This window comes from Cyprinodon variegatus, unplaced genomic scaffold, assembly GCF_000732505.1.
Source record: "Cyprinodon variegatus isolate N-32 unplaced genomic scaffold, C_variegatus-1.0 Scaffold568, whole genome shotgun sequence".
Lineage (NCBI taxonomy): Eukaryota > Metazoa > Chordata > Actinopteri > Cyprinodontiformes > Cyprinodontidae > Cyprinodon > Cyprinodon variegatus.
The window spans coordinates 527,169-542,449 of record NW_015151021.1 but is presented as its reverse complement, the minus strand read 5'-3'; the positions used below and the strand labels follow the sequence as shown (position 1 = coordinate 542,449).

Sequence of the window (15,281 nt, the reverse complement as noted above, 5' to 3'; positions counted from 1 at the left end):
AAATCCTAAATATTTGAATTCGGCCGCTCTTTATTTCTTTAATAGATTGATCATATAATTTCATTTCTCCTATATCAATATTTCTTTTATTACTGAAAATCCTATAACAGGACTTACTGACAATTTGAATCCCCATTCATATGACCATTTTCTATTTTATTAACTGCTCTCTTTATATTTTTAACTACGAATGAGACATTCCTTCCTCTCGACCATATGGCTCCATCATCTGCATAAAGTGCTGATTTGATGCATTCATCTAGATTTAAGAATATACCATTAATCATAATATTGAAAAGTACAGGACTAATTGCACTCCCTTGAGGAATGCCGTTTTCTATTTTAAAATCTTTCAAGTATTCGTTCCCAACTTTAACTCTAATTTTTCTATCTGTAAAGAAACTTGCTATCCAGTTATACATTCTTCCACCTATTCCCTTATGTTCTAACTTTATCAATAAACCTTCCCTTCACATTGAGTCATATGCTTTTTCAATGTCAACGAATACTGCTATTATCGATTCTCTCATTTTTAGTCCCTTTTCTATGTCATTAGAAATTCTCACCAAAGCATCCATTGTAGACCTTCCTGTTCTAAATCCAGATTGATAGTTACTGATTATCTGCCTCTGCTCTAAAATAAACCCCAATCCCTTTACTAATATTTCTCCATTCATTTACATAAGTGAGATGTTTATGCTATTGGTCTATAATTATTTGGGTCTGAAGAATATTTTCCTGGTTTATTAAATGGGAGGATTGTTGCAGTTTTGCATTTATTAGGAACTACCCCTTCTCTCCAAATTTTATTAAAACGTTGAAATATTAATTTTAATTTTTTTTCTGGTCATCTTCTAAACATTGCATAACATAGATTATCATCTCCTGGAGCGGACTATCCAGTATCTTTAATAGCCATTTTTATTTCATTCATACTTATATCTTCATGTATTGCTGAAACAGTTATTTCCTTTTGAAAATATGGTTAAATTCTTTGAGTTTTTGTTCTTTTTGACTCCTATGAATATTTCCTAGGTGCTCCCCACTATACACTGGTGCAAGAGCCTCACCCAGAACATCTGCCTTATCTTTATTTAACACCACAGTTCCTTGACAGCTAACTAGTGCTGGAATTCTTATTTGACTTCTTTTCCCACCCATCTTTTTAGAATATTGATCAAACATTTTGTAATTTAACTTCTGCTCCTATGGAAGAACATTAATCTCTCCAAGTTTCCTTCTTAGCCTCTTTAATTGTTTTGCATGCCTCTGCCCTTTTCTTCTTATATTTAATAAGATTTTCCCCTGTCATATTTTTCTGTAGTGCTTTAAATGCTTTATTTCGTTGTTTAATCACTCTCCTACAATCCTCATTCCACCATGGCACAATTTTTGTCTTTCTTTTAATAATTGTTTTTGGAATACTAAGTTCTACAGCATTTAGTATATGTTCCGTTACCTGTTTAGTACACTCGTTTAAATTTCCTTTTAATGTCACTAAATGACTTGTTTGTTCAAATACTGATTTAGAAATTTGCCATTTAGCTTTATTAAAGCAACATCTTGTTATTTTTTGTTCATCTTGTCTTAATAAATTATCTTTAATGATTGTGATTGAAAATGATCACTTCCTATTGTGGATTCTCCCCTCACACCCCATTCACAAGAACTAACGATCGAACGGGAAACTAATGTTAAATCAAGACATAGTTCCTTTATTAATGTCAATTCTGATTCCCTGACCATTATTTAGAGACACCAGAGACCTTTCATCCATTTTACCATTATTGTAGGGCTGCAACTAACGATTATTTTAAAAATCGATGAATCGGCCGATTATTTTTTCGATTAATCGGACAAAAAATATTTTTTATATTAACCTCTTTATTCCAAAATAAACATCTTAGACAGAACAAACAAGCACACAAGTACAGGTTGCTCATTAACTGTACTGGTGCAATATGAAAAATAAATGTTTGTGTTAAAACTACGCAAACTTACATGAGAAATGTAGCTGTACATCCACAAAATATAGGGTACTTTGTTTCATAAATGGTGGTTCCATACCATGTTAATTTGTCTTGACAAAAGTTGCATGTTACGACTTTTTTCACTTTACAAAGCGCAGTTTATTTTAATTATTGAGATCAATTTGCGCCGTCAATCCCGGCGCATGCGCGCTTCATTTGCAGTCTGGACGCTGAGGGTAAACATCCTGCGGCTCTGACTGCAGCGCTGAGAGGGACTCCTGCGGGAGCGGGAGAACGGGGTTGGGATGGGGGAGGCGCCCCACGGCAGAGTAGGAGCGATACATGCTTTCACGTAAGAGTCTCCAAAAGCCGCCAGTGACACCGTAAAAAGTCGCCAGATTTGTCGCTAGTCGCTTTTTTGAAAAATAGTCGCTGGAGGGGTCTGAAAAGTCGCTGAGTTGGCAACACTGCACCTGTGGCGCTGACTTGCTCTGCCGTATTTTTTTTTCTTCCCCGTTTCAGTCAAGTGGATGCGATGACGGCGGCGGCGGATGACGCATTAATCGTGCGACACAACTAATCGATGATGAAATACTTTGCCAACACTTTTAAAAGTCGATTTTTATCGATTTTATCGATTCGTTGTTGCAGCCCTACATTATTGTCTGTCTGCTTCCCCATAGGGTATTATGTGCATTGAAGTCACCACACCAAACTTCTCTTCTAATAATTTATCCTGAAATGTTATTGAATATCTCACTTTCTAACGTTTTACATGGATTATAATAGTTAAGAATCTTAATATTACCAATTTTTCCAAATTTAAATATTTTTACACTTACACGTTCATATTGACCAGGTACTTGAAGTTCTTTACATGCCAATCCATCCTTAATGAAAGTTGCACAACCTCCATTACTGTTGTTACTCCTATCTCTTCTGACTGAACTGTAACAGGGGATTTTAAATCTAATTATGGTTTTAACCAAGTTTCCTGAACACATATAACATCAGGAGCTGTTTCTAATTCATGTACATTTTTTTTTTTTATTCTTGACCATTAACTATTAGACTTCTAGCATTCCACTGCATCTGAGCTCAAAAGTTAGTGAATTTGATCCACTTGGACCTCTTTTGTGTGTAGAAACCGTCCTGCTGCTTCTACAATCGTTTTGATTTTTATCACTTTTCTTTTTCATTTGCACTGTAACATTAATAATTTGACAAATAAATGCCACAAAATTATCTTTTTTGTATTTTGTATTTTCATCTACAAAGCGTTCATCTGTCGAATTGATAATGGTTTGATTCTGTTTTCTTTGTGAGTCATTATTTTCCTGATTTAAATCTCCTTGACTTGTTTCTTTATTCCCTAAGATCTTTGAATTTTCTTTTCTAATTTTCTTTAATGCCTCACCATACGAAACCTTCTCTGTTATTTGTATTCCTTGTGCTTGTCATGCCTCCCTCTGTACTATGCTGTACTGTGCCAGGGATGTATGTTTTGATTATTTCACCTACAAGAGTTGTCATTTTGAGAATCTGTTGTTGTTGTTTTTGCTAACAACATAAATTAATATCTTCCGGTTGTTCCTTATCCTAGCTGACTTGATTCATCCAATTTCTTTCTCAATTGCTTTAGTTAGTTTTATCGGATGTAAGTATCCTCCATCTTGTTTAAACTCGACTGTAACTTTCCACTGCTCTTCCCCATTTGCTTGCTCCTCCTGCGCTTGTGTTCTCGGACTCGGTTTGTTTTTGTCATTTTACTCATTTCCTCTCTAACTTCACTCCCATCTCACCAACTTCTACTTCTTTCCTCTCTTCACTTAATTTCTCGCTTTTTTCTTGAAGAAATAGACATCATCCATTCCATTTCCTCTCCACTATTTCCACCTGATGTGGAAACCATAAAGCTACTGTACATTCAATGTACAGTTTATGCATTCCGCCAAAGTTTTCAGCTCCCACAAACTTCGCACTCCGCTCACGAACCCGGCAGTTTGTTGAATCGCCCCGCCACGCAACAACTCCTCCACAATAGGCTTCAACAACCCTATGTGAATTTAAAACAGACAAAGCCTCTCTCACCTTTGTGAAGAAGGTGCAGAATAAGTAAGTTTGAAACAGCATTGCACGCCATCTTTTCTCCTTGAGAAAACACCTCGTCGCAGCAAAAAGAAAGGGGAGGGGACGGACCTTTTTTGTCTTGTTTCAGTGTGCATTACCGCCACCTACTGGTGAGGAGTATGAATCAGAATGGCTCTGTTCACAAAGCTACTTACACTTATTTATCTATACATCTCTATCTATAATATTACTTATATATATATTATTACTATAAATATATTGAATCCTCATAATTATTCCTAAGGTTCTGGGTTCGATTCCCGGCCCAGGGTCTTTCTGCATGGAGTTTGCATGTTCTCCCCGAGCATGCGTGGGTTCTCTCTGGGTACTCCGGCTTTCTCCCACAGTCCAAAAACTGTTAGGTTGATTGGCTTCTCTAAATTGTCCTTGAATGGTTGTTTGTCCTGTCCTGTGTGTCTCTGTGTTGCCCTGCGATGGACTGGCAACCTGTCCAGGGTGTAGCCCGCCTCTCGCCCATTGACTGCTGGAGATAGGCACCAGCACCCCTCGCGACCCCACTCGGGACAAGCGTGTAAGAAAATGGATGGATGGATGGATCGATAATTATTCCTTTTAATATAAAATATTTAAATAAATATTGATAACATTTTTTTTTACCCTTTCTGCAGAATATCTATCAAATTCAATTTTACTTTCTCCTTATTTAGGTCTCTAACCAAATTCTTCCTTTCTTCCTCATACTTCTTACAATACATCACTACATGTTCTACTGTTTTGTCTTGTCCACAAAATTCACATTTGCTTGATATATGTTTCCCTATTTTGAATAATGTATTATTTAATCCTGTATGCCCAAATCTAAGTCTTGAAATAACTGTTTCCTCTCTTCTGCTTTCCTCTGCTATCTTAATTTTTCTGACTTTCCGTTGAATCCTATAAAACCATCTTCCTCTCCTTTCTTCTTCCCATTGTTTTTGCCACCTTTCCTTCATCCTTTGTTTAATGATACTCTTTATTTCTGTTTTACTTAAGTTAATCATCATATCAATGGTTTTATTTTGTGATGCGTCCTTAGCAATCTTGTCTACAATTTAATTTCCTTTAATCCCTATATGTGCTGGCACCCAAATAAATATAACATCAATACCCATCATCTGAACTTGATATAAAACTTGCTGTATTCCAGTTAAAATGTCTGATCTACTTTCCGAACTATGATTTTGTATACTGATTGAAGCTGAACTTGAATCTGAACATATAATTGATCTTAATGTTCTCACTTCCTCTATCCATTGTGATGCTAATAGTATTGCTAATAATTCTCCTGTATATACTGACAATTCATTATTTACTCTCCTATTAACTTTGATATTGAACTCTGGAACATAAAATGCAATACCTAGCCTATTACTCACACTTTTAGATGCATCTGTATACTGTATATTTGAATATCACCATAATAACTATTAACATATTCCTGTATCAGTTTATGAATAATATTGCCTTCCTTTTTCTTTTCTAACCATGTCAAATCCACTGTAGTTTCAGGTATGATCCAAGGAGGAATTACTGGTAACAGTACACTTGGACTACATTTAATTTGATCTAATTTAAGTTCTCTTAGTTTTTCCCTACTATCTATCCAAAACTTCCTGTTTGTCTCCTCTACCTTTTCCAACACGGCTGCAGTGTTTCTTTTGAAGGATGATCTTGACAATGACCCTGTAAACTAACCCAGTAATTTAGCAACAGTTGTGTTCTCCTGATTTCCAGTGGCATTTCTCCAGTTTCAACCTGCAAAGCTTTAATAGATGTTGTTTTAAAATGCTTCTGTAATTAATCTTACAGCTTGTGTCGGTATATACTCTAACTTTTTAGGTGAAGTAATAGCTGCTGAACTTTAAACCACACAACCAAAGTCTATTGCTGATCTTATAAATCCTGTATATATAGCTTTTTAAAGCGGTTCTGTCTGCTCCCCACTCACGACCAACTAAACACTAATTCTATCATCAAACCATAAACCAAGGAATTTAAAGTTTTTCACCCTTTCTATCTCTTGATTATATAATTTAACCTTCACCATACTATCAATTTTTTTCCGAGTAAAAAAATCTGTTTTTGATTTTTCTATTGACAGTTTGAATCCCCATGTATACGACCAATCTCCTATCTTATTAATAGCTTTTTATAATTTCTTCACAATATAATCAGTATTCCGACCTCTCACCCAAATTGCCCGTTCATCTGCAAAAAGAGAACACCCAAACCCATTTTCTATATCTTTAAAAACATCATTAGTCATTATAGAAAAAAGTAATGGACTTATTATGCTTCCTTGAGGTATTCCATTTTCAATAAGATATTTTGAAGAGTAACTCTTTCCTATTCTAACCTGTATTATCCTTTTATGTTTTTTATTGGCAGATGGCAACCAACTTAAGGTGCATTTACCGCCACCTACCAGACTGGAGTGAGGTCATCAATGATGTCAGAGGGAAGTTATTAATTCATACCTCAGTTGTGTGCACAAATCTGCATATTATCTATGAATCAATATCTATACAAACTTACATATAAATTAATATGTGTGAATATTCACATGCATACACATACTTATATTCTTTATTTAAATATGAATAAATAATCCAGTGTTTTTTTTAAAAATCTAACTAACTGATTTCCAATTTTTTCTCTATTTAGTGTTAACTTTAAATGCTGACGTTCCTGTGAATACTTATCACATTCCATTAATACATGTTCCACTGTTTCTACCTGATTACAGTAATTACAAGTCCCTGTGTCATGTTTCCCTATTCTGAAAAGAGAACTATTAAGTCCAGTATGACCAATTCTAAGTCGAGATATTGTTACCTCTTCTTTCCGCCTTCCTTTTGTACAATTCTTACCCCCCACAGTCTTCGGAATTTTATATAGATCTCTGCCAGTGTCATGATTATCCCATAGTTCCTGCCAAGTCTTACATATTTTATTTTGAATTATAGATTTGCCCTCTATTTTGCATAAAGGAATACTTAAGTTAATAATATCTGATTTTAAGGCCTGTTTAGCCAACATATCTACTTCTTCATTTCCTCCAATTCCTACATGAGCAGGAATCCAGACAAAACGAAATTGCTTCAACTTTGTCACCAGAAATATTGAGTCAAGGAAATAAAATTTGGACTAAACCAATAGCCTGCATTTTCAATAACAAGCAGCAAGCTAAATTGAATCACACTTAATCTCCATTCATTAAAATAATAATGATAATAAAAATCTCATAGGAACTTAACATCACAAGTGTATTATTTTGCAGAGCTTTCTATGTATTTTAGTACTATAATTTAATTCCCCCCCTTTTTTTAGACTCACTGGTACAAACTGGCAACAGTAATACTTTTACTTTCAGGCTTTCAGGAATACAAATGCGCCATCTAGTGGCTATGTGGTCAAAATGTAAATGCCAACAAACCGAACGAAAACCGTTTTTATTTTATTTTTTTAATGTCACATTCATTTATATTTATATCCAGGTTTGATGCAAGTGGAACTGCAAAACAAACAAACAAACAAACAAAAAAAAACTGTTGAAGCAATGCTTGTAAGTAATCAAAGTGTTTGTTAATAGTGGGATAAGAATAGGATGTTCTAAATGTGTTCAAATAGTTTTTATGTGATAAATCAATAAAAAATATATTTTTTTTCGATTATAGATTAAAATGGTTTGGTATATGCAGTGAACTCTGCTTTAGAAAGGTTTTTCAAGTGGCCATGATTTAAAGAGAGGAATGTTACGAAATAGAAATAAAAAATTAATCATGTTGATGTTTTTTAAGGGTAAAACTATATCCCTTGTACTGATGAACACCTTCTTCTAGGGGCCTATAAAGAGTCTAAATCCTATAGCCAAAAATAAAGGAACGTCTTTGAACAAACTGTATATTTGCGTCAGGAGTGAGTTAAAATGAAACAATGACATTTAAGGACTTTAACTTTACAAACCTTTAATCATAAGTTAGATCATTTCTAAAACCTGACATATTATATTTAAAGCAATCATCAATAAATCATTTTTAAAGAAAATAGAATAAAATGAAATAAACATAAATATGAATTATTAGGGACAATTATTTAAGTAAAAAGTCAACTTTGTTCGTTCAAATAACCAGAGATGGCAAAAGTACTCACTTTCCGTACTTGAGTAAAAGTACAGATACTTGTGTTAAAAAATACTCTGGTAAAAGTGGAAGTACTGATTAAACTTCTTTACTCAAGTAAAAGTAATAAAGTACAGGCTTGTAAATTTACTTAAAGTATAAAAGTAAAAGTAGAAACCACTTTTTTCATGCCGTTGCCTACATTTTAAATGGATGTCTGCCAATAGGACTAGATCTCCGTTGTGTTCATTTTCAATCATCTCGTCGTCCATGCTACTATGCTAAGGCCAACGCCACCAAGCTGCAATGATTTGCCGCGAATGAATACCGCCGAATCTGTCGATTCATCTTGTAGTGGTGCGTCAAATGCAACGTAGATTCCCATCCAATTAGATTGAATTTGGTATTGATGACGTGAAAAATAATAATGGTAACTCCATTGAAATGATTCAAAACTAAAGTAACAAGCCAAATTTTTAAAATGTAAGGAGTAGAAAGTACAGATATTTGTGTAAAAATGTAAGGAGTAGAAGTAAAAAGTCGCCATAAAAATAAGTAGTAAAGTAAAGTAAAAATATCAGAAAAATCTACTTGAGTACAGTAACGAAGTATTTGTACTTCGTTACTTCCCATCTCTGCAAATAACAGATTGAAAACAAAATATACCATAATTTATAAAATAGTTTTCCAATTTTTCTGCACGCAATAAGTAACATTTCAACCACTATAATCAATATAAACTTGCAAAAAGGAAGAGGAGAGCCAAACATACAACCAACTTGAAAAAATAACTGATTTTAGAACAAAGCTGCTCCACATGGATTTCTACTGATTATTCTTAGGCGTTTTATGATTGAATAAAATAGGACATCAGATGACACTAAAAGCTTAGTTTGCATTAAGGCATGATGCTTTTTGATGTAAAGCCTGACTATTGCATTATTCCACCCTCACACTTTGTTATTCACACTGTTGTTTTTACTTTCAACAAAGCAAGTAGACAAGCTTCAAGTTAAAGGACAAAGTGTTGCAGTTTGAGAAAAATGTGATCAAATGCAGGTTAGATTGGTAGATGTTGCCAAGCAAACTTAGACGCCATCTCCAAATCAAACACCCTTCTTTAAAAAGAAGCCGATGTACTATTTTGTATGAAAGCGTACAAAATAGTCTATCAGCTTGTAGAAAAACAATGAGAAACAGGCTACAATGAGAAAGTGGCAACTTTTTTGAAAAAAAACCACAAATAAAACCGAGAGAGCCCTCAAAGTCAGCTACCTTGTTGCTGAACTCATAGCTAAATCAAAAAAGTCCCACACCAGGCAGAAACATTAATATTGCCAGCTTGTAAAGCCATTGTAAATTGGATACTTGGCCCTGACGCGGCCAAAAGGTTGCTAAAGTGCCTGTGTTGGATGATGTTTTGCACATAGTCAACTTCATGAAGACGCAACCTTTAAGATGTCACTTATTTGCAGATTTGTGTGAAGAAATGGGAGTGGAACATTAAATCTTATTGCTCCACATGGAGGTCCGGTCCACCCAGTGCAGTGTGTATGAGAAACTTAAAGTATTTCTGACAAATGAGAGGTCCGATCACTAAAAGCTGCTTGCAATTGATGAGTGGTGTGCAAAGCTGGTATACCTGGCTGCTATATTTCATTATCTAAATTAAATTGAACATGTGGATGCAAGGCCAAAATGAGAAGCTGCTTAGAAGCACTGATAAAATGAAAGGGTTCCTTTTGAAAGTGCAGCTCTGGCAACAGCATGTGCAGCGTGGCAACCTTAAGATGTTCCCTCTCGCAGAGAAACTGCAAAATGACAACACTGTTGCAATATGCAAGGTGATTGGCACACATTTGAAAAAACTTAAGGAAAAGATGTCAATTTCTCTTCAGCTTTCACAGATTGTCTTGACTTGGTTAGGGACCCATACAGCTCAGCACCCATTGCTGTGAAGGAGATGACTTTAAAGGAGCAAGAGGAACTCATTGAACTGAAACAACATTGTGGTTTAAAGCTAAATTTTGCCAATCTTACTTTGGACAGTTTTTAGTTATCTGTTGCCAAGGAAATCCCAATTCTGGCCAACAAAGCTACTTTGACATGGTCTCCTTTCCCAGATTTACCTAAAATTTGTTGAGTATCTAGTTATGCTCCATAAATTGTTTGGGGAAACAAAGCTTCTTCTACAAACACTGCAGCCATAAACTGTTGAACTCTCCACAGTAGCAGATTTAGTGGAAGGTTTGGTTCAGACTTTGACAGATGTCAGGCAACAGTCCTTTTTGACAACCTGTGGGATGAAGTATTAAATATTTGTGAGCAGTGTTATGCTGCCACCCAGTCTGTGCCACAATAACAAGTTCATGACTCAGTGAGTACTACATGTACGGTCAAATCACTCTTTGACTACTGGCTTGTCGCACTGATGAAGTGCCTCGAAAGGTTGGCTAAAGAACACATCATCTCCAGTCTCCCCCAACATCCGACCTTCTTCCAGTGCGCCTAACCATGAAACCGCTCCACTGAGGACGCCATCTCTGCTGCTCTCCACCTGAGCCTGGCTCACAGACAGACCTCAATCAGTCTGACAGAACACCTCTGATATCATCACCCTAAGCACAGGCTCCCCTCAGGGCTGCGTCCTGAGCCCCTGCTGTTCACCCTGATGACACACGACTGTGCCCCCAGGTTTACAACCAATCACATCGTGAAGTTTGCAGATGACACCAGGGTGGTGGGCCGCATCAGAGACGACAACAACCTTGACTATAGAAAGGAGGTGGAGCAGCTGGTGGGCTGGTTCAAAGATAACAGCCTGATCCTGAATGTGTAGAAAAGGAAGAACATTGTCGACTTCAGGAAGAATCAGCCTAACCACACTCCACTGCTCATCAACACCTCAGCAGCACCAAATTCCTGGGGGTGCACATCACAGACACCCTCACCTGGACTGCAAATACCACCTGACTGGTCAAAAGGGCACAAAAGCTGATTTACTTCCTGCGGAGGATGAGGAGAGCCCACCTGCCCCCACTCATCCTCACCACCTTCTACAGAAGCACCATAGAGAGCGTTCTGACCAGCTGTCTCACTGTGTGGTGTGGAGGCTGCAGCGCCTCAGACTGGAAGAAGGTGAGAAGAGTAGTTAGAACTTCAGAGAAGATCATCAGGGCTCCTCTTCCCTCCATGAAAGACATTTCATCCTAGTGCTGCATGTCCCGAGCCCGTAACATCATAAATGACCCCCCACACCCCCACCATGGACTGATCTCCCTGCTGCCCTCTGGGAAGAGACTTCCAACCATCCGATGCAGGTCCAGCAGATTCCGGAACAGCTTCTTCCCTACTGCATCAGACAGCTGAACTGTTGAGAAAACTCTAAATCATGTATCAGACTCTGCATAAAACTGACAACACCAAACCAAAACACTGAGCAATTGCACCATATATATTTGATGTTCTGAACTTCCATATCACAGGTTTGTTTTGCACTGTTTTTTTTCTCCTGCACAGTTTACATTTGATCACTGCTGCACTTTAACAAATTGAAATGTCATGAGAGCTGCGCAAAATTACATTTTATTGTGCATATAAAATGACAATAAAAGATGTCTAATGTCTAATCTAATGTCTAATGTACACTATAAAATAACAGCATAGACCAGATACTTGTTAACACTGAAAAAAGCAAGAAACTTTTAGTGTATTAGCTGCAAAATGGAATGATACACATTATTGTGTGTGAAACAATTATGTTTGAATTATATATATATACATATTTATATATATATATATATATATATATATATATATATATATATATATATATATATATAGGAGTGATTTTGGTATGCTTGTGATTTATGAAATGGTATTAGAGTTAATCAAACTAGTAACAAACTGTTTCTTTGCCATGTTCTAAATTTTGAACAATGCTGTTTGGAGTTTTCTTTCCTTAAAGTGTAAACAATAAATGGTCATTTATTAAAATGCTTGGAAAAAATACTATAGCTGGAAGTACAGATATGTAAATCTAACTGAAACGTTACCTATATAAAAGATCTAACTTTACTTATTAGGATTGTTATCCTTTCTATTTAATTCAATTTTAATTCTTGCAACAGTAATGACACAAAATAAATAATTTTGGTTGAAATAATCATGTTTGAGTTCATACTTATCATAGATTAATTATTTGGTATGCTCCATGGTCATTGAGAGGACATCCTCTTTGTTTCATCCTGTTTGAAGTTTTCTTTTTCTAAAGTGTTAACATTAAATGTTCATTCCTTAAACTATTGGGATTAAAAAAATACTCTTGCTGGATTCAAAGATACATCAATTATAAATCTAACTGAAATATAACCCATATAAAAGATCTAAATTGTTTTTCTTTTAATCAGGATTGTGAACATTTTTCACTTTATTTCAGTTGCAATCATGCAACCACACCTAAAATCAATCGTTTTACAGTTTCAGCCAATTTCAGCAGACAATCTAATACAGAACATCTCAATGTCGTGTCAAAATGTCAGAGTAGTAACAACATTGTCCTTAACACGTCCTTCAGCCTCTGAAGGTGAGGATTCTGGACGTTTCCTTTTGCTTGCTTTGGCAGCGCTTCGCAGTCTGACCTGATTCTTCGTCCTTGTTGTAGATGTTTGCATCCCTTAAATAAAGAAATTGTAAAGAAATCTGTTAAATCCTGATCAGAGAATGACACGTTTTAACCAAATCATTAAAATGGATTAAAAAAAAAGTTATTTGAAGAAACATGTTGAACCTCTAACATGTGGTTTGTTGTTTAATTACGAATGATTTCTTACCATTTGTGTCTTGTAATAATTTAACTGGTGTTTTGTTCCATTCAGGGTCCCTGAATAAAAGAAAAAAATTTTGTTTTGCTTTATGAGCTTTAAAGAGTTACCGTACATAAATCAATCGGGAAATGTTTTAATGCTCCTGAATGTCTAAGAGTTTAATTGTTTTATATCATAATACAAAAGTGGTGTAGAAAATGAGGTTTATTACCTGTTTTTCTTTCTCTGTTTGACAAAATATAGGAAAATATTAAAGATGCAGGCCGACACAGCTATTAGAGGTATGATGATGATGATGATTAGAGTTTTACCTTAAAGAAAAACAAAAAGGAACAACATGAGAACAGATTCATAGTTACAGCTGAAGGTACTTCTGGTTTTCTCTCCTAACAGATTTGCAGACACATCTTGGCTCCTTCTTCTTTTTTTGCAAAGTAGGTAAAAGTCAGAGGGATTAGAGTCTGGACTTTGACTAGGCCATTCTAACACATGGATGTCAATCTAAGGTAAGAATCATTACTGGGGTTTTAAAAAATACCAGTATCTTTACTTAGTGTATTAAGATACAACACTAATTTGACATGCTGTCGATACTAAACAAAATAGTTGTTTTGAAAAAAATCTATTGTTCATTTTATATTTCTGATTTATTCAAACAGTAAAAGAAAAATAATTCAGACAACCTTAAATATTGTCAGATTGGGTTATTCATTTTGATTTACTTTGCACAATTGTTTAACTATAATTTGTGATTGTAACTGGTGCTCTTTAATAGAAATGATCCTAATTGAACTGAATGGGTCTTGCAGCTCTGGCTGCAACTTTAGAGTTGTTGACCTGTTGGAACATCAGCCTCTCAATCTAACGTCTTATTAAGCCTCTAACATTTTTTTTCTAGGCCCATTCAGCTTACAATAAACAGCTTTCTTGTCCCATCTGAAATGAAATCATTCCTACAGCATGATGCTGCTACCTCCGTGCTTTAAGGGATATTTTGTGAATGTGATGTCCTGTTAAAAGCTTCCTCAGCTAAGCTGGGAAGGTTTAAAGAGCCACATGAACATGAACATGAATACTCACTATAAGACGATGCACTTTGACCATCATCAGATGTTCCTTTAACTCCAGGAACGGTGATCAGCTTCTCTCTGGGAGCAGCAGAGAGCACTGACACTGAACATCCAACCTGTGTGCTGCAGGAAGCTGACAGCAGAGCTGTGGTGGTGACGGTGACTGTACCGTTGCTGTGGGTCACACTGCTGCTGTTGTAGTGGGAGAAGCTGAGGTTCTGCTGTAGAACAGTCAGTGTTACAGTGGGAGCAGGTCGACCTGTGGCTGAACAGGACACAACTGACTCTGCAGAAACATTCGATCTGCTGACATTAAGGATGGGTTCATGCAGCTCTGAGAGGAGAATAAACATCATGATCAACATCTAGTTATAGAAGTTAACCCTGGAATACAGTCTGGTTCTTACCATAAACATTCAGGCAGGTTCTCCCTATCAGAGCTCCATCAGGGTAGATGTTGAACAAACAGAGATAACATCCTTCATCCTGCTCTGTAACCTTCCTGATAACTATGGCGGAATTCTTCAGTCCTGCTTCTGTAAACTGAACTTTATTTTTAAATTCAGGATTCACTGTTTGACCAAAATACTCGCTGTAGGAGCAGATATTCCTCTCTTTCCTTCCAAAGACCTTCTGCCAGGTGACCTGCTGGACATCTTTAGTTTCCAGGAGCTGACAGCTGAGAGGAGCATCTTCACCCTCTGCTGCTAAGACGTTCAGCTGGGTTTGGACCACAGCTGCTGCACCTGTATAGAAGTTAAATTACTTGGTTTTTAAAAAATCAAGCAGAGAAACTGCAGGAATATTACCGCCCAGCTAGACTGTAAGACCCGCCTTTGCTTGTAAGCTAACAATTGGTCCTCGGCTACAAAGTCCCACAAGCTTAAATAATGGAAAATTATCTCTTCAGCTCAGGTTTTTGAAACATTAGAAATGAAAGAAGGTTTATTGTGGAATTGATTTAATATGTTGAATCATTATCTTGCAGGAAAACTTAACAATCTATTTTAGGTTATTCAGTTAAGGGCTTCACATTTGTACTTACATTATCAGGAAATGAAAGTACTCTAATAAGTCCAGAATCAGAATCAGGCATACTTTAATAATCTTAGAGGGAAATTACTTTTAATTCTCTTACTAATTCACTCACCATTTTTGTGTCTG

At 36.0% G+C, this 15,281-nt stretch overlaps 1 protein-coding gene across 1 annotated transcript in view; it reads right to left on the bottom strand.

Annotated features, from left to right (window-relative positions):
* Positions 1 to 12,793: 12,793 nt before the first annotated feature.
* LOC107095736 (OX-2 membrane glycoprotein-like) overlaps positions 12,794 to 15,281 on the bottom strand; it is an 8,247-nt gene continuing 5,759 nt past the window's right edge. Inside the window, exons 2-5 of the mRNA XM_015391987.1 lie at positions 14,525 to 14,863; positions 14,128 to 14,451; positions 13,316 to 13,358; positions 12,794 to 12,896 (exon numbers count right to left, since the gene is read on the bottom strand). Coding sequence (XP_015247473.1) covers positions 12,794 to 12,896; positions 13,316 to 13,358; positions 14,128 to 14,451; positions 14,525 to 14,863 — 809 coding nt within the window. The remainder of the gene's footprint in view (positions 12,897 to 13,315; positions 13,359 to 14,127; positions 14,452 to 14,524; positions 14,864 to 15,281) is intronic.